Here is a 19,564-nt window from a genome sequence, read left to right on the forward strand (position 1 = left end):
TTGTGCTGGGGTTTGTGTGCATTTAAAGCGTATGTAATAGTTTTGGAAATAAAAATGATGGTGTTGACAAGATTTGATTTGTTCTTTCTACAGGTGATGTTGGAATTGTGCTAAGTCATATCTGTTTGGGAGTTTCATCTTAAAACTAAAGACATGTTTAAGATAGCTGGTAGTAATATAGTATAGACTGCCTATAATCCACCCATCTATCTGATATGGTAATATAGTATAGACTGCCTGTAATCCACCCATCTATCTGATATTTGTTGCTTTTTTATCTGTCATGAAGACTGCCTTATAAGCAAGAAAGTTCATCAATTACAGATACTTCTTTTTGGCTTTTGTCTATATTAATACCTCTGTAAACTTAAATGGTTATAAAAATATTGTTTACAATATGCCCCTAACATTTGGATATTCATTTATCTGGCAGTCTTATATTTGGTAGGTTGGAAACTCAAACCATTGAAGAATTAGTTTGTTATATTTTTTCTTTTTTAAATGTGAGCTACAGATAAACACATTTCATAATTTTGGTTCGATGTCTAGGCTTAAATACTAGTTTTCTTTTTATGAGGTTAGTGTGAATTCATTTAACATTTTAAAAATAAAATTACTATAATAGAGGCGTAGAAGAGAAAAACAAGTATAGTTTAGCCAGTGAGCCTAAAGACACATTGTACTGAGAATTGATTTTAGATTTGTCAGGAAAGAGAGAAGAAGCACAAGTCATAATGGCTGCTTCATAAAGGCTGTAGTCGCTAGAATCTGTGTATTCTGAAACCACTAAAAAGACTAATTGAAAGCTTTTTAAAATTAGGTGCTAGGTAGTATAGAATGGTTTACAATAGTTTAAGGATTCAGAGAACAAGATGATTGTGAACTGTACCAAATTAAGGAGGTGGCTCTTGGGCTGATTGAAGAGAGTCTTCAGATTGTTACTGGTGGGGAGGAAAGGCAGAAGAGGTAAAGAGAAGACCATGAATGGGCAGAGATCCCAGAGCTGGTGAGCTAGTTATGAATGAGGTTCAGCTCAGCATGGATTTCATTTTTCTTTTAGGTTTTGCATCTCTTATCCTCAAACTAACATTCCCTTATTTCTTTTACCTATCTGACCTTTCTTGGAGAGATATTATAGTTTTCTTAAAGATAAATAATATATGGAGAAGCAAAAGCTCAAAGCCTTACATTCCTAAAGGCAGAGTGGCCTGAATAGATTCAGCATATTTAGATGTTTTCAGTAGTACATATCTTATTTTCAAGTAAAATAAGAAAGCCTTGAAGAAAAAATTAGGACCTTTAGAGTACAGATAAGGATTCTTTGGTGGGTCCATCATTCAACTTTTGACTGGACAATTTAACATTCTTATGCTTTGTATAGGAACAGTACTGTCTACTTTATGGGGTTGTTTTCATTAAATGAAACCATGTATATTAAACTAAGCCATGTGCCTGGTCTATAGAAAGACTAGATAAATAGTGGTTAAATTATTACTTATAATTGAAACAAGGAGTTGAAGTAATTCTATGTGATAACTAAGATGAGAACTTAAAAATAATTTATAGTAAGGAATATAGTTTACTTGGTGTAATAGGCAGTTTTCTCTGTTTAATTCTTTGCAATTCTCATTTTTCTATCCCTTCTTTCTTTTAGGAGACAAGGATGGCAGCAAGGTGACCACAGTGGTGGCAACTCCTGGGCAGGGTCCAGACAGGCCACAAGAAGTCAGCTATACAGACACTAAAGTGATTGGAAATGGGTCATTTGGTGTGGTGTATCAAGCCAAGCTTTGTGATTCAGGAGAACTGGTTGCCATCAAGAAAGTATTGCAGGACAAGAGATTTAAGGTAAGAACTTCAATATTTCATTTATTTTGTTACTGTCAATACATGAAAATGAGGAGTTTCCGTTGTGTGCAGTGGTTAACGAATCCTACTAGAAACCATGAGGTTGCAGGTTCGATCCCTGGCCTTGCTCAGTGGGTTAAGGATCTGGTGTTGCCGTGAGCTGTGGTGTAGGTCTCCGACATGGCTCAGATCCTGTGTTGCTATGGCTCTGGCGTAGGCCTGTGGCTACGGCCAAGGCTCCGATTAGACCCCTCTCCTGGGAACTTCCATATGCCGTGGGAGCGGCCCTAGAAAAGGCAAAAAGACCCCCCCAAAAAATAAATAAATAAATAAAAATACATGAAAATGATTTAATAGTTTCTCTTTGCTTCAGATTTCATTTATTGCTCAAATTTTTGTTCAGCTCAGCTTTTGTAGTGACTATCTTCTGTTGTGTATTTTATAGATATAAAATTTATTGAAGATTGCACTTTTTTTTGAACTGCTGCTAAGAGTGATAGATGTATTTAAAATGTTGTTGCGGAGTTTCCGTTGTGGCGCAGTGGAAACCAATCTGACTAGTAACCATGAGGTTGCTGGTTTGATTCCTGTCCTTGTTCAGTGGGTTAAGGATCTGGCCTTGCCATGAGCTGTGGTGTAGGTTGCAGCCCGTCTTAGATCCAGCATTGCTGTGGCTGTGGTATAGGTCAGCACCTGTAGCTCTGATTCAACCCCTAGCCTGGGAATCTCCATATGCCAAGGGTGCCCCCCCCAAAAAAAATGTTGGGAGTTCCCCTTATGGCTCAGCGGTAATGAACCCAACTAGTGTCCATGAGGATGCAGATTTGATTGCTGGCCTCTCAGTGAGTGGATTAAAGATCTGGAGTTGCCTTGAGCTGTGGTGTAGGTCACAGATTCGGCTCGGATCCCACATTGCTGAGGTTGTCGCCTAGGCCCTCAGCAGCAGCTCCAATTCAACCCCTAGCCTGGGAACTTTAATATGCTGTGGGTGCGGTCCTAAAAAGACCAAAAAAAACAAACAAACAAAAAAAAACCCCTCTTTCTATGACCCTGTAAAGCAGTACTCCCCACAGTCCAGTTTATTTTTATTTCTTACCTGATCTTTTTAGGGTATCCTGTGGACAATGGTTGGAGGTTGTCTTTACATTATGGTACAGGGGAGAATAAAGAGACCTAGGCTCTGCCATTAACAGGCCATGCAGCTCTGTTTCCTTTCTTACTCTTCCCACTCTGTAACATTTTGCTGAGAGTCTCCTGTGTACTAGGAACTGAACTAAGTATTAAGGAACATAAAAATAAGAGGTGATCACTGCTCTGAAATAGCACACAGTCCAGTCTGTATGCTTCAGAATGTCTTGAGCATTCTAAAGAGGTTTAAAAAAATAAAAGGTCTAAAGTTTTTGTCTTCAGTTCTCTCTCTCCCAAGCACTAGTCTTATGTTGCCCAGTGCCCACTGGATCTTGATACCTGAAGATAACTGTTATGTCATTAGCAAGGCTTACCTAACCCTGAGTTAATTGCAGTCTTAAAGGAAATCCTTTCTATTGGTTCCCATTCCTTTTTGCTTTTCCATACTAATGGTTTTATCATTCACCTATCATTCAGACTGTTATTATTCAGATAGGGAAACCTACACACAAAGAGATAATAAATTTACTTGTCCAGAGTCATATAATTAGCATGTGGATAGATGGGCAGGTATTTGAATCCAAGCACTCTGACTCCAGAGTGTTTTATTATAGGTTATCATTGCTGTATTGAACCACTATATTTGTTCAGAAGGTACTTGGGTTCTTAGTTCTTCTTTTTCTTGATTTAAAAATTTTTTTAAATTTTTCCCTCAGAACTCACTCATTTGAAGAGTTTGGTTCATTTGTTTCTGTATCCTTTTTTTTACATAAATGGCTGCACCTGTAGCATATGGCAGTTCCTGAGCTAGGGGTTGAATCTGAGCTACAGCTGCTGACTAACACCACAGCCGCAGCAGGAGACAGCAACACTGGATCTGAGCCACAACAGTAGCCTACACAGCTTGTAGCAACCCGGGATCCTTAACCCACTGAGCAAGGCCAGGGATTGAACCTGCATCCTCACAATACCTCCTGAGCCATGATGGAAACTCTTGTCTGTATCCTTTCATAGAACTTTATCCCCATTCTTTTTGACTTTTTAAATTTTTCTAAAAAATTTTTTTATGTTTTCAGTTTATGAAACACTACCATGGTTTCAGAAGTCAGAAATTCTTACACAAATGTCATTCCCTCTGTCGTGTTGCCACTCACTCCCTGTAGATAGCTAGTCTCATTATGTGCTGGGGTTTTTTTGGTTTTTTTTTTTGTCTTTTTACCATTTCCTGGGCCGCGCCCATGGCATATGGAGGTTCCCAGGCTATGGGTTGAATCGGAGCTGTGCCCACCGGCCTACGCCAGAGCCACAGCAACCTGGGATCTGAGCCACGTCTGCAGCCTACACCACAGCTCACAGCAGCGCCGAATCCTCAACCCACTGAGCAAGGCCAGGGATCGAACCTGCAACCTCATGGTTCCTAGTCGGATTTGTTAACCACTGAACCACGACAGGAACTCCTGTGCTGGGTTTTTTTTCCTGGTTTTCTTTTGCACAGATGAGCAGTAAGTGTACAGTCATTCCTTGGTATCCACAGGGGACTGGTTCCAGGGCCCTCAGTGGATATCAAAATCTACAAATGCTCAAGTCCCTCATATAAAATGATGGGTATTTCCATATAAACTAATAAGCATATCCTCCCATATACTTTATATCATCTCAAAATTACTTATAATACTTAATACAATGTGTAGGTACTGTGTAAATAGTTTCAGATACAATGTAAATTTATATAAGTAGTTGCTAATGCAGCAAATTCAAGTTTTGACTTTTAGAACTTTCTGGAGCCCCCTCCCTCACCCCCCCCCCAGAGTATTTTGATCTTAGCTTGGTTGAATCCTTGGGTTTGGAACCCATGGAGGCAGAGCTCTGACTGTAATTTTCTGGTTGCTTTCTTACCAAAATGTAATATATTAAAGGTGCTCTTTTGTACTTTGCTTTCTATGTTAACTGTAGTTTCTGCAAGTCATTGCCTTTATCAGTTCAGAAACTTTTCTAGAGCTTCATAGTAGTGCAGAGTTGATTTCAACCATTCTTCTATATATGGATACTGAATTTCTTTTCATCCTTTTGTAATCTCCAAGGGGGCTGTTATGAAAAACTTGGTGCATTTTTTTTTTTTAATTAAGTGTGTATCTTCAGGGTAAATTAAGAGAACTAGGGTCATGGAAGCAAAATAAACACATATATAGTTTTGTATGATACTGCTAAATTCCCCTGCATAAGAGATTGTACAGATTTGCATTCTCTTCAGTAGTATACAAATGCCTATTTACCCACAGCTTTGACAACACACATTGATTTACTCTTTCTTTTTTTTTTTTTTTTTTCACGTTTTGCCAGTCCGATAGGTAAGAAATGGTATCTTGTAGTTTTTTCTTTTTAGAGCGGTACCTATGACATATGAAAGTTCCTGGGCTAGGCATTGGATAGGAACTGCAGCTGCCTGCCTATGCCACAGCCATAGCAACACCAGATCCAAGCTGCATCTGCGATTTACACTGTGGCTCACAGCAATGCCGGATCCTTTTTACCCACTGAGTGAGGCTAGGGATTGAATCACATCCTCAAGGATACTAGTCAGGTTCTTAATCTGCTGAACCACAATGGGAACTCCCTTATTGTAGTTAATTTACAATATTATGAATGTAGTTTAACATCCTTTCATATGTTCACTGTCCACTTGTATCATATCTGGATTTTAGTTGTAATTAGAAAGCCTTTTCTTATGTCTTGGCCTTTTCATCAAGTTAAAGAGAAATTCATCCATACTTTCAACAGTTGTAATATTTCACTTTTTGCATTGAGATCCCTGATCCATTTGAAGTTTATTCTTGTATACGGAGTTTATTCCTAAGTATGGTATGAGTTATTGATCTAATATTATCCTTTCTAAATCACTAATCATTGTGTTAGTACAGTTTTATTAAAAGGTCTGTCTGTGTTCCAGTGATTTGAGATGCTATTGTAATTATATGCTAAATTTCCACATGTAATTTGGTCTGTTTCTGGACTTTCTATTCTGTTCTACTTGGTTGTTTGCATATTTGTATGTCAATACCAGATTCCTTTTATTATAGAGCTTTTAAGTTTCAGTGTCTTATTAGAGTTAATCTGCCTTTATATTGTAGCCTTTCTTTTCATGTTTTTCTAGCTACTTTTAGTTTTGTTTTTTTTTCATTCCATATAAACTTTGGTATCAGTTTAGCTACCTTAATGAAAGAGCTTGTTGATACTTTTAATTGGAATTTATTAACTCTATAAATTGCCTTAGGGAGTTAAATTACTTACCATGATGTTGAATTATCTTATCCAAGAATAAGAGATAGCATTCTATCAGTTCAAGTTAACGTTTTGGCTTTCAAGAGTTGTAGTTATATAGGCTTTTGACATTTCTTGTTAAGCTTATTCATAAGTGTTTTATTGCTTTTGTTGCTATTGTCTAATTCTTTTATTTTTATTTTTTTCTCCTAAATACTAAAAAGTAGTAGACCGTCTTAAACCAAGCTCATTTCCTTCCAGTGTATCATCTTTTCTTTGTGGAACTTAAGTATTCTTTGTTCTCCTTGCTAAATGTTTCAAAAATATACATAAAATATTTTGTGTTATACTGACCAATTCATTTTTCTTTACTAGTGGAATATAGGAATTTTTCTGATAACTTAAAATTCTGTGATTTTACATAGCTGCTCTAGGATTGGATAATCATATATTTTTCATTAAATAATTATATATTTTCAGAAAAAGATTGGAATACGGTCTTCTTGCACAGTTATATGAACCAATGTCAAGAATGCTGGTGTCAGTGAGAGGAGATAGTTTGTTTCAGTGAAAAAACAAAAAGAGAAAGAATGCGCAACCATTCAAAGTTTATGGGATATGGCAAAAGCAGTCCTTAGACGGAAGTTCATAGCGATATAGGCATTCCTCAGAAAAGAAAAAAATCTCAAATCAACAACTTAACCTGCCGCCTAAAAGAATTAGAAAAAGAAGAAACAAAACCTAAAGTCGATTTTAAAAAATAAACAAAAGTAAGGGGTAAGACATTCTGGAAGAGAGCCTTCTGGAATGATGATGAAAATGTTCTATACTTCACTTGATCTGCATGGTAGTCTACTCACTGAACTGTGCACTTAGGTTTTCAGTAATTTGCTTTATATAAGTTGTTCTCCAAGTGCTTTTTTGAGCTGGCTAAAAACAGCAACACCAGAGGCCTAACGCCACCTCAGGTCCAATGATGATTTCCTCTTGATTACCACAATTATTAATACACTCCAAGGTTTAGGGACTATATATCCTCATAGATTTAAAAAAAAAATATTCCATCTACAGCCACATGCTGTTCTAAAAGGAAAGTTTATAGTAATACAAGCCCACCTCAGGAAACAAGAAAAAGCTCAAATAAACAAGCTAACTTTACATCTAAAGCAGCTGGAGAGAGAAGAACAGACAAGACCTAAAGTTAGTAGAAGGAAAGAAATCATAAAGATCAGAGCAGAAATCAATGAAATAGAAACGAAGAGGAGTACCTGTCGTGGCGCAGTGGTTAACGAATCCGACTAGAACCATGAGTGCGGTTCGGTCCTGCCTTGCTCAGTGGGTAAGGATCCGGCGTTGCCGTGAGCTGTGGTGTAGGTGCAGACACGGCTCGGATCCGCGTTGCTGGCTCTGCGTAGGCGGGCTACAGCTCCGATCAACCCTAGCTGGAACCTCCATGTGCCGGGAGCGCCAAGAAATAGCAACAATAACAACAACAACAACAACAACAAAAAAAAAAAAAAAAAAAAAAAAAAAAAAAAAGAAACGAAGAAAACCACAGAAAAGATCAATGAAACGAAAAGCTGGTTCTTTGAAAAGATCAACAAAATTGATAAACCCCTAGCCAGACTTATCAAGGAAAAAAGAGAGAGGACTCAAATCAATAAAATTAGGAACAAAAAAGGAGAAGTAACAACGGACATCACAGAAATACAAAGGATCATAAGAGACTACCATATGCAACTATATGCCAATAAAATGGAGAACCTAGAAGAAATGGAAAAATTCTTAGAAAAGTACAATCTTCCAAGACTAAACCAAGGTGAAATAGGAAAGATGAATGGACCCATCACAACAACTGAAACTGAAACTGATTAAAAAACATCCAACAAACAGAAGTCCAGGACCAGATGGCTTCACAGGTGAATTCTATCAAACATTCAGAGAAGAGCTAACACCTGTCCTTCTGAAACTATTTCAAAAAATTGCAGAGGAAGGGATACTCCCAAACTCATTCTATCAGGCCACCGTCACCCTGGTACCAAAACCAGACAGAGATACCACCAAAAAAGAAAACTACAGACCATTTTCACTGATGAACATCAATGCAAAAATCCTCAACAAAATACTAGCAAACCGCATCCAACAGTACATCAAAAGGATTGTACATCATGATCAAGTGGGATTTCTCCCAAGGATGCAAGGGTTCTTCAATATCCGCAAATCCATCAGTGTGATACACCACATTAACAAACTGAAGAATAAAAACCGTATGATCCTCTCAATAGAAGCGGGAAAAGCCTTTGGCAAAATCCAACACCCGTTTCTGATAAAAACCCTTCAGAAAGTGGGCATATCGGGAACCTACCTCAACATGATAAAGGCCATATATGACAAACCCACAGCGAACATCATTCTCAGTGGTGAAAAGCTGACAGAATTCCCACTGAGATCAGGAACAAGACAAGGATGTCTGCTCTCACCACTACTCTTCAACATAGTTCTGGAAGTTCTAGCCAGAGCAATCAGAGAAGTAAAAGAAATAAAAGGAATCCACATTGCAAAGGAAGACGGAAAACTATCACTATCTGCAGATGACAGGATACTATACCTAGAGAATCCTAAAGACTCTACCAGAAAACTGTTAGAGCTCATCCATGAATTTGGCAAAATCACAGGATACAAAATTAATACACAGAAATCAACGGCATGTCTATACACTAATAATGAAAGAGCAGAAAGAGAAATGAGGGAAGCAATCCCATTTACCATCGCATCCAAAAGAATAAAATACCTAGGAGTAAACCTACCTAAAGAAACAAAGGACCTGTACTCTGAAAACTACAAGCCACTGATGAAAGAAATCAAAGATGACACAAACAGATGGAAAGATATACCATGCTCATGGATTGGAAGAGTTCATATGATCAAAATGACTGTACTACCTAAGGCAATCTACAGATTCAATGCAATCCTTATCAAATTACCTACCAAGGACATTTTTCACAGAACTCGAACAAAATATGTTAAAGTTTGTTTGGAAGCACAAAAGACCCAGAATAGCCAAAGACATCCTGAGAAAGAAAAATGGAGCTCGAGGAATCAGGCTCCCGGACTTCAGACTATACTACAAAGCAACAGTCATCAAAACTGTACGGTACTGGCACAAAGACAGACGTGTAGATCAGTGGAACAGGATAGAAAGCCCAGAATTAAAGCCACGCACCTACAGCCAACTCATCTATGACAAAGGAGGCAAGAATATACAATGGAGAAAGGACAGCTTGTTCAATAAGTGGTGCTGGGAAAACTGGACAGCCACAGGGAAAAGAATGAAAGTAGAACACTCCATAACACCATACGTAAAAATAAACTCCAGATGGATTGAAGACCTACATATAAGACCAGACACTACCAAACTCCTAGAGGAAAACATAGGCCAAACACTCCCTGACATAAACGACAGCAACATCTTCTCAGATCCACCTCTTAGAGTATTGACAATAAAAAGGAAAATAAACAAATGGGACCTACTCAAACTGAAAAGTTTCTGCACAGCAAAGGAAACCCTAAACAACACGAAAAGACAACCCACAGAATGGGAGAAAATCTTTGCAAGTGAATCGACGGACAAGGGATTCATCTCCAAAATTTATAAACACCTTCGCAGCTCCATACCAAAAACACAAACAACCCCATCAAAAAATGGGAAGAAGATCTAAACAGACTGTTCTCCAAAGAAGACATACAGATGGCTGAGAAACACATGAAAAGATGTTCAACATCACTCATTATTAGAGAAATGCAAATCAAACCCACTATGAGGTACCACCTGACACCGGCCAGAAAAAAGTCTACAAACAATAAGTGCTGGAGAGGGTGTGGAGAAAAAGAACCCTAGTACACTGTTGGTGGGATTGTAAACTGGTGCAACCACTGTGGAAAGCAGTATGGAGATTTCCTCAGAAAACTAAATGTAGAACTATCATTTGATCCAGCAATCCCACTCCTGGGCATCTATCCAGAGAAAACCACGACTTGCAAGGACACATGTACTCCGATGTTCATTGCAGCACTATTTTCAATAGCCAAGACATGGAAACAACCTCAGTGTCCATCGCCAGAGGTGTGGATCCAGAAGATGTGGTACATATACACAATGGAATATGACTCAGCCATTAAAAGGAACGAAGTACCGGCATTCTTAGCAACATGGATGGACCTAGAAATTATCATGCTAAGTGAAGTCAGTCAGACAATGAGACACCAACATCAAATGCTTTCACTGACATGTGGAATCTGAAAAAAGGACAGACTGAACTTCTTTGCAGAACAGACGCTGACTCACAGACATTGAAAAACTTATGGTCTCCGGAGGAGACAGTTTGGGGGGTGGGGGGATGTGCTTGGGTTGTGGGATGGAAATCCTGTGAAACTGGATTGTGATGATCTTTATACAACTATAGATTTGATAAATTCATTTGAGTAAGAAAAATAAATAAATAAAAAATCAAAATAAAATATCAAAATAAAATAGGCGAAAATGGAGAAATCTCAACAAATATTGCAGAAGTACAATAAACCATAAGAGAATATTGCAGACAACCATATGCCAACAGATATGATAACCTAGAAGTAATAGACATCTTTGTAGAGACATATCCTGCCAAAACTGAATCAAGAAATAAATAGGTCAACTGAACAGACTGATCCACTAGAAATTAAATTGAATATGTAATAAAAACACTCCCTACAAACAAAAGTCCAGGAACACATGGCTTCATAGGTGAACATACAAGGAACACACAAACACAGAAGGAAGAACTTAAACCCGTCCTTTTATAGTTTTTCCAAAAGATTGAAGTACGAACTCTCCCAAAGATATTCTATGAAGCCATCCTCACCCTAATACGAAAACCAGACAAAGATTCCACCAAAAAAGAAAATCATAGGCCAATATCTTTGACAAATATAGACAAAAAAATTGTCAACAAAATTTTAGCCAACTGAATCCAGCAACATATAACAAAGATTATATACCACAACCAAGTGGGACTCATCCCAAGTTCACAAGCTTGTTTCAGTATACACAAATCAATCAATGTCATACGCCACGTTAACATAATTTGGAAAAGTCAAAAACCACAAGATCATCTGAATAGATGCAGAAAAAGCATTTGACAAAATCCAACATCCATTCATGATAAAAACTCTTACCAACGTGGGTATAGAGGGAAGATAGCTTAACATAATAAAAGCCATGTATGACAAACTCACAGCCAGTATAGTACTCACTAGTGTAAAACTGAAGCCTTACCAGTAAAATTTGGAGGAAGACAGGATGCCCACTTTCACCATATTTATTCAACATAGTATTGGAAGTCCTAAGCACAGCGATCAAATGAAAGAAATAAAAGATATCCACATTGCAAGAGAAGAGGTAAAATTGTCACTCTGTGCAGATGATATGATACTAAATATAGAAGACGCAAAGGACTCTCCACGCAAAAACTACTCAAACTGATCAATGAACTCATCAGAGTAGTAGGATACACCATTAACATTCAGAAGCCATAGCTTTCAGGTGTCATGTTTGGTTTCACTTGTTCCGTGGTTAAGATGTGGGAGTGGAGAAATGAAGTGTCTTTTTTTTTTCTGTTGTGAATGGAGAGTGATTTGAGCCCTACTTTTTTTGGGGGGGTGTCATTCCAATAGCATGTGGAAGATCTTGGTCCAGGGATTAAACCCTTGCCACAGATTGACCCCAGCCACAGCAGTAACAATGGTGGATCCTTAACCAGTAGCCACCAGGGACTTCTGAGCCCTACTTTTTTTTTTTTTTCTTCTGTTTTAGGGCCACACCCACAGCATATGGATGTTCTCAGGCTAGGGGTCGAATCAGAGCTACAGCTGCTGGCCTACACCACAGCCACAGCAACACCTGCTCCTTAACCCGCTGAGCGAGGCCAGGGATTGAACCCGTATCCTCATAGATCCTAGTTGGGTTCATTAACTACTGAGCTATGAAGGGAACTCCCTGAGCCCTACTTTTAAAATATATACCATTTTCAAGAGTGAGGAGAGAGTCAGTATTTAGGGATGTGATTATTCTCTGTATGATATTCTGGAGACAACAAAGGAATATAAGACCTGGTCCACTGTTAGTAGTTCTGTAAGCTTGAGCATACCCACTAACTTTATGAGCCTCAGTTTCATCATCCGTAAAATAGTAATGCTGTTATTAGGGCCATGCCCCAGTCTAATGTTTAGTGCATAAAAAGAAGTGAGTAAATGTTGTGCTCTGCTTTTATTCTGATGTTGTGTGAATTAAGTGAAACGATGTATTATGAGAACATTGACTGAATTTTAAAACCCGTTATAGTTAAGTTGTCTTGTATTACAGAGCTCTCTGGTGGCCTAATAGTTAAGGATCTGGTATTGTCAGTGCTCTGGTGTGGGTTTGATTCCTGGTCCAGGAACTTCCTTAAAACCCATGGGCGTAACCAAAAGAATTAACTTCTGTTGTTTTTATTTTTAGGCTTCTGCATTACTACAAACTACTATTTTCTTAGGATTTTTTTTTCCCTCTTTATGTTCTCTAAAATTTGGTAATCCTATTCTTAGGCATTTATAATTATATAGCTATTTTAAGTCATTTGTGGAAATCTATTTCTTTATAAAATTGATAGATAACTAAAAGAAATAGTACTCTCTAGTTATGCTATGTGGAATTGTGTTCTTTGTGTCATAAAAACTAGTGGTTATCAGTGGGAAATAAAAACCAGGTCTTAACCTCTGTGGAGGAGAGAGGGAAAGACAATGACAAGCTAGGTAAGAAAAATCTAACAGTGCAGTTCAGCTCTAAGAAAATTACAGCAAAACCAATATAGAATCATCATTTTGAGGTTGAACCATCAGACGAATCCAGTGTCTCCTGGGAAAATGGCTTCATTAAATATCTCTGCTGTGCCAAGTCATTGCTTGGGAACAGCTCATAGGAAGCTTAGTTTGGGCTGCCCTCAAACAAGAGAGTAAGAGAAAAGCTTTGAGAGCTTAGCAGCTGGGACCACTGGGGAAAATGTCTCCTGCAGTGGGCTATCTGAGAGGCACATTTTCACAGTTGACATACCACACCTCCTAAGGATACAGACTGTTTTGTGCTGTTTTCCCAAATGCCTGTGTAGGTGACTGGTAATATATATATTTTTAATTGAGTTGAATTTTCAGAGATTGTACAAAGGTTGATGGATAAGGATTCTGTTGATTTTGCTTTAGAGATTATTGCCTCTATTATTCCAGAGAGAAAATAATGGAGCCATGATACTTATGTTCCTGAATGTCTTTCTGTCTTTGAATGACTTGAGAGAAAGAGAAATATAACTTAATAAAAGGCAGCCATAGCAAGTAGACAAGAGGAATAAATAAAAGGCATACAAGTTGAAAGGGAATAATAAAACTGTCACTATTTACAGATGACATGATATTATGTAGAAAAATTCCCAAAGACTCCATTAAAAAATACCATTAGAATAAACCAGTTTGGTAAAGTTGCAGGATACTAATCAGTGCACACACATTGCTTGCATTTCTGTACATTAATAGCAGACTATCAGCAAAAGAAATAGAGAAGATAATCTCAGTAACAATTGCACTGAAAAGTTGGGAGTTCCCTTCATGGCTCAGTGGTTAACAAACCCAGTTAGTATCCATGAGGATGCAGGTTCGATCCCTGGCCTCACTCAGTGGGTTAAGGATCTGGCATTGCTGTGAGCTATGGTGTAGGTCGAGGACGCAGCTCAGCTCCCATGTTGCTGTAGCTCCAATTTGACCCCTGGCCTGGGAACCTCCATATGCCTCAGGTATGACCCTAAGAAAAAAAAGAAAAAAGCGAAAGAAGAAAAATTGCACTGAAAAGAATAAAATACCTAGGAATAGATTTAACCAAGGAAGTAAAGACCTGTATATTGAAAACTGCAAGACATTAATGAAAGAAATTGATGAAGACACAAATAAATGGAATGGTATTATGTACTTATGGATTGAAAGAATCAGTAATTATTAAAATATCCATTCTACCAAAAGCAATCTATGACTTAATGCAATCACTGTCAAAATTCCACTGGCATTTTTTCAAGGAAATAGAACAAATTGTCCTAAAATTTGTATGAAACCACAGGACCCCATATAGTCAAAGCAGTCTTGAGAAAGAGCAAAGCCAGAGACATAATGCTTCATGGTTTCAAACTATATTATTAAGCTACAGTAACTAAAACAGTCTGGCATTGGCACAAAACAGATGTAGAATGGTTGGACAGAATAGAGAGCCCAGAAATAAACTCATGCATATATGGTCAAATAATTTATGACATAGGAGACAAGAATTTACGGTGGAAAAGAGCAGCCTCTTCAAAAAAGGGTGTTGGGAAAACTGCACGGCCACATGCAAAAGAATGAAACTCGACTGCTGTTTTACACCATACACAAAAGTTAACTCAGAATGGATTAAACACCTCAGTGTAAGACCTAAAACCATAGAATTCCTGGAAGAAAATATAAGTAGTAAACTCCTTGATATAGGTCTTCTCTATGATTTTTTTTTTTTTTAAATCTGACACCAAAAGCAGAGGTAACAAAAGCAAAAATGAACAAGTGGGACTCCACTGAACTAAAAAACTTTTGCACAGCAGAGGGAACCATCAACAAAATGAAAAGGCAGCCCGTTAAATGGGATAAAATACTTCCAGAATCATATATCCGATAAAGGCTAATATCCAAACTATGTAAAGAACTCATACAACTCAATAGCAGAGAAACCCCCAACAATCCACTTAAAAAATGGGCAAAGGACCTGAGTAGACATTTTTCCAAAGAAGATGTACAGATGGCCAACAGCTACAGGAAGAGATGCTCAACATCACTAATCATCAGGGAATGCAAATAAAAACCACACCTGTTAGAATGGCTATTATCATCAAGAAGGCAAGAAATATGCAATGTTGGTGAGGATATGGATAAAGGGAACCCTTGTGCACTGTGGGAAAGTAGATTGGTGCAGATACTGTGGAAAACAGTATGGAGGTTCCTCAAAGTATTAAAAATAGAACTACCATAGGATTCAACACTTCCACTTTTGGGCATTTATCTGAAGAAAATGAAAGTACTCAACAGGAAAACATTCATTGCAGCATTATTTACAATAACCAAGATATGGAGACAACCCAGTGTCAGTCGATGGAATGATGAAGTTGTGGTCTGTTTGTGCTATATATGATGAAACGTTGTTCAGCCATAAGAAGAAGGAGGTCTTGACATTGTGAAGTGAAATAACTCAGAAAAATACCATGTACTCTCTCTTATGTGTGAAATCTTAAAAGATGAACAGCAGCAACAACAACAAAAATCAAGCTTGTAGATATAGAGAACAGATTGGTGGTTGCCAGAGGAAGGAAGTTGGTGAAGAGGGTCAAAAGGTAAATAATAATAATAAAAAAAAAAAACTTCAGGAGTTCTCTTGTGGCACAGTAGATTAAGGATCCAGCGTTGTCATTGCAGTGGCTTGGGTAGCTGCGGGACAGGTTCAATCCCTGGCCCAGGAATCTCCACATGCAATGGTTGAAGTAAAAAAAAAAAAAAAAAAACCCAAATTTTAACGGGCTAGTATGCGTCTAAGTTTTCTCACTTTATTCTTTTAAAATTTTACTATTCTTTAGTGTTTACAGAATTCACATTCCTATACATCTGTGCAAAGTGTTTAGCAATAGGAGTTAGATTTACTTTTTTGACTAGTGTTACTAAAGCCTTTGCAATTTTAGTGAATGACCAGCTGCTTGATTATTTTTTTATTACAGCTTTATTGAAATATAATTCCTGTACCATAAATTTATTTTAAAGTAGTCAGTCCACTGGTTTCAATATAGTCACAAAGTTGTACAACTGTCATTAGTCTATAATTCCAGTATTTTGGGTTTTTTTTTTTTTTTTTTTTTTTTTTTTTTTGTATTTCAAGGGCTGCACCCATGGCATATGGAGGTTCTGAGGCTAGGGGTTGAATCAGGGCTGTAGCCACTTGGCTACATCACAGCCACAGCCACGCCAGATCCAAGCCACATCTGCGACCTATGCCACAGCTCACGGCAACGCCAGATTCTTAACCCACTGAGCGAGGCCAGGAGTGGAACCTGCGTCCTCATGGATACTAGTTGGATTCGTTTTCTGCTGAGCCGCAACTAATTCCAGAATATTTTCGTCACCTCAGAAAGGAACTCTGGGGAGTTCCTGTCATGGCGCAGTGGTTAATGAATCTGACTAGGAACCAAGAGGTTGCAGGTTTGATCTCTGGCTTCACTCAGTGGATTAAGGATCTGGTGTTGCCATGAGCTGTGGTGTAGGTCGCAGACGCGGCTCGGATCCCGAGTTGCTGTGGCTCTGGCGTAGGCTACAGCTCTGATTAGACCCCTAGCCTGGTAACCTCCATAAGCCACGGGTACCGCCCTAGAAAAGACAAAAAGACAAAAAAAGAAAGAAAGGAACTCTTCTTACCAATGGTCTTTCCCCATACTCCTCTTCCCCCAGGCCCTGGCAACCAGTAATTTACCTTCCTGTCTCCATGGATTTGCCCATTCTGGCCATTTCATGTAAATGGAATCATAATTGTGACATTTTTGTTTCTGTCTTCTTTCACCAGAATAATGTTTTTGAGATTATCCATATTGTACCATGTCTCAATATTTAAGTTCCTTTCGTGGATGAATAATACTCCATTTTGTGATATGCCGTGTTTGATGAACATTTGAGTTGTCTCCACTTTTGGCTATTATGAGTGATGCTGCTCTGAACATTTGCATAAAAATTTTTTGGATACTTTTTTTTTCACACAGTTCTTTTCGGTATATACTTAGTATTATGGTGGATCATATGGGACTCCGTGGTTAACATTTTAGGGAAGAGTTAACCTGTTTTCCAAAGCCAGTCTACCATTTTACAATCCAGTGAGCACTGTATAAATGTTACAGTTTCTCCACATCATTGCCAGTTTTTGTTATTGTCTGGTTTTCGGAGATATCTTAAATTGATATATCCTTGTCTTGATTTGCATTTCCTGATGACTAATGAGGTTGAGCCTCTTTTCATGTGTTTATTGGCAATTAGTATGGGTTCTTTGAGAAATGTCTCTTGAATTCCTTTGCCCACTAAATTTTTTAATTAAAAAAATTTAATAGATAACTTTATAAAATATTAAGTCTTAATTTTACAGAAAAAATGAATGGAAAGTATAGTGTTCTTATATGCACGCTTGTCTTCCTCAGTTTTCTCTGGTATTAACCTTGTGCATTAATGTAGATTTGTTGCAGTTGAAACAATATTAATATATTAGTAGTAATTAAAGACTTTTCACTTAGCAATATACTTTTAATAGGCTTGCACTGCTTTTCATGACATGATAGTTCATTTTTGTTTCACACTGAAAAATACCATTGTATGCATATATTGCACCATTGTATGCATATATTTATTCATTTGCTTATTGCAGGACATCTTGGTTACTTCCAGGTTTTTGCAGTTGTGAATAAAGTCACTCTAAACATTTATGTACAAGTTTTTGTGTGGATGTAAGTTTTCATTCAATTAGGTAAATACCAGGTAGCATAATTGCTAGATTGCATAGTCAAAATATAGTTCATTTTTTTCAGGAAACTGCCCAACTGTCTTCCAAAGTGGCTGTGAAAACTAGTTTTGTATTCCCACCAGCAATAAGATTTCCTGTTGCCTCACCAGCCTTTGGTGTTGTCAGTGTTTTGGATTTTAGCCATTCTCATAGGAGTACAGTAGTATTTCATTATTATTTTAATATTCAATTCCTTGATTATATGATGTTGAGCATCTTTTCATATGCTTGTTTGCCATCTGTATATTTTCTTGTGAAGTTTCCAAGTCTTTTGTCCATTTCTAACAGTTGGGTGTTTTCTTGCTATTGAGTTTTAAGAGTTCTTTATATATCTCAGATAACATTGCTTTATCAGTTAAGTGTTGTATCTGATAAGAAATTTTCTCTCATCTGTGACTTTTGTTTACATTACTATCTTTAGCAAAATTTTTTAATTTTAATGAAAAGTTCAGCTTACATCTTTTTTCTTTCATGAATTGTGCTTTTGTTGTTGCATCTAAAAAGTCACTGCCAAAGCCAAGGACACCTAAATTTTCTCCCATGTTATCTTGTAGGTGTTTTATAGTTTTGCCCTTTACATTTAGGTCTGTGATACATTTTGAGTTCATTTTTTGTGAGAGGTTAAGATCTGTGTCCAGCTTCATTTCTTTGCTGTTGAGTTATGCCAATGCCAAACATTTGTTGAAAAGACTATCCTTTCTCCTTTGAAATGCCTTTGTTCCTTTGTCAAAGTTCAGCTGATTATATCTGGTGACTATTTCTGGGCTCTCTGTACTGTTCCAGTGTTCTATTTGTTTGTTCCTTCTGAGGTATCACATTGTCTTTTTTTGTTTTTCAGCTGTAGCTTTATAGTAAGTCTTGAAGTCAGTGTCAGTCTTTTGATTGTTCTTTAATATTGAGTATTTCATTTCCACAAAATAACTCACTTTTGATTGGGATTACATTAAATCTATAGATCATGTTAGGAAAAATGACGTCTTGTCAATATTAAATCTCCATGTACATGAAATATGTTTCCATTTATTTAGATCTTTGATTTCTTTCCTCAGAGTTTTATAGTTTTCTTCATATAAATCTTGTACATAGTTTGTTCCCTTTGTACCTGAGTATTTCTTTTTTGTTGGGTAGGGAGTGCTAATATAAATTTATTATGGTTTTAATTTCATATTTCAATTTTTTGACATAGAGAATAGATTTGTGATTACCAAGGGGGAGTGGAGAGAGAGTTCAGTGGACTGGGAGTTTGGAGTTAGTAGATGCAAACTGTTACATTTAGAATGGTTAAGCAGTGAAGTCCTGCTGTATAGCACAGGAAACTTGATCCATTCTCTGGGGTAGACCACGATGGAAGATAATATAAGAAAGGGAGTGTGTGGGGGGTGTGTGTGTGTATGTGTGTGTATGAGTTACTTTCCTGTAAAGCAGAAATTAGCACAACATTGTAAATCAACTGTACTTTAATAAAAATTTTCAGTTGTTCATTGCTAGTCTATTATAAATCAGTTGTCTTTTGCACCTTAATCTTGTATCCAGCAACTTTGCGGTAGTTGCTCATTAGTTCCAGGGTCATTTTTGTTTGTGTTTTGTTTTATTTTGTGTTATTATTGCCTTGGGATCTTTTTCATGAACAGTCATGTGATCTGTGAACAAAAATAGTTTTACTTCTTT

General features: G+C 37.4%; 1 protein-coding gene across 5 annotated transcripts in view; it reads left to right on the forward strand.

Annotated features, from left to right (window-relative positions):
* Positions 1–19,564, forward strand: part of GSK3B (glycogen synthase kinase 3 beta) — a 234,089-nt gene that overhangs the window by 78,373 nt on the left and 136,152 nt on the right. For all 5 annotated transcript variants that reach the window (XM_021068185.1, XM_021068182.1, XM_021068187.1 and 2 more), the window contains 1 exon segment: positions 1,655–1,848. In XM_021068185.1, coding sequence (XP_020923844.1) covers positions 1,655–1,848 — 194 coding nt within the window.

This window comes from Sus scrofa, chromosome 13, assembly GCF_000003025.6.
Source record: "Sus scrofa isolate TJ Tabasco breed Duroc chromosome 13, Sscrofa11.1, whole genome shotgun sequence".
Taxonomy (NCBI): Eukaryota; Metazoa; Chordata; class Mammalia; order Artiodactyla; family Suidae; genus Sus; species Sus scrofa.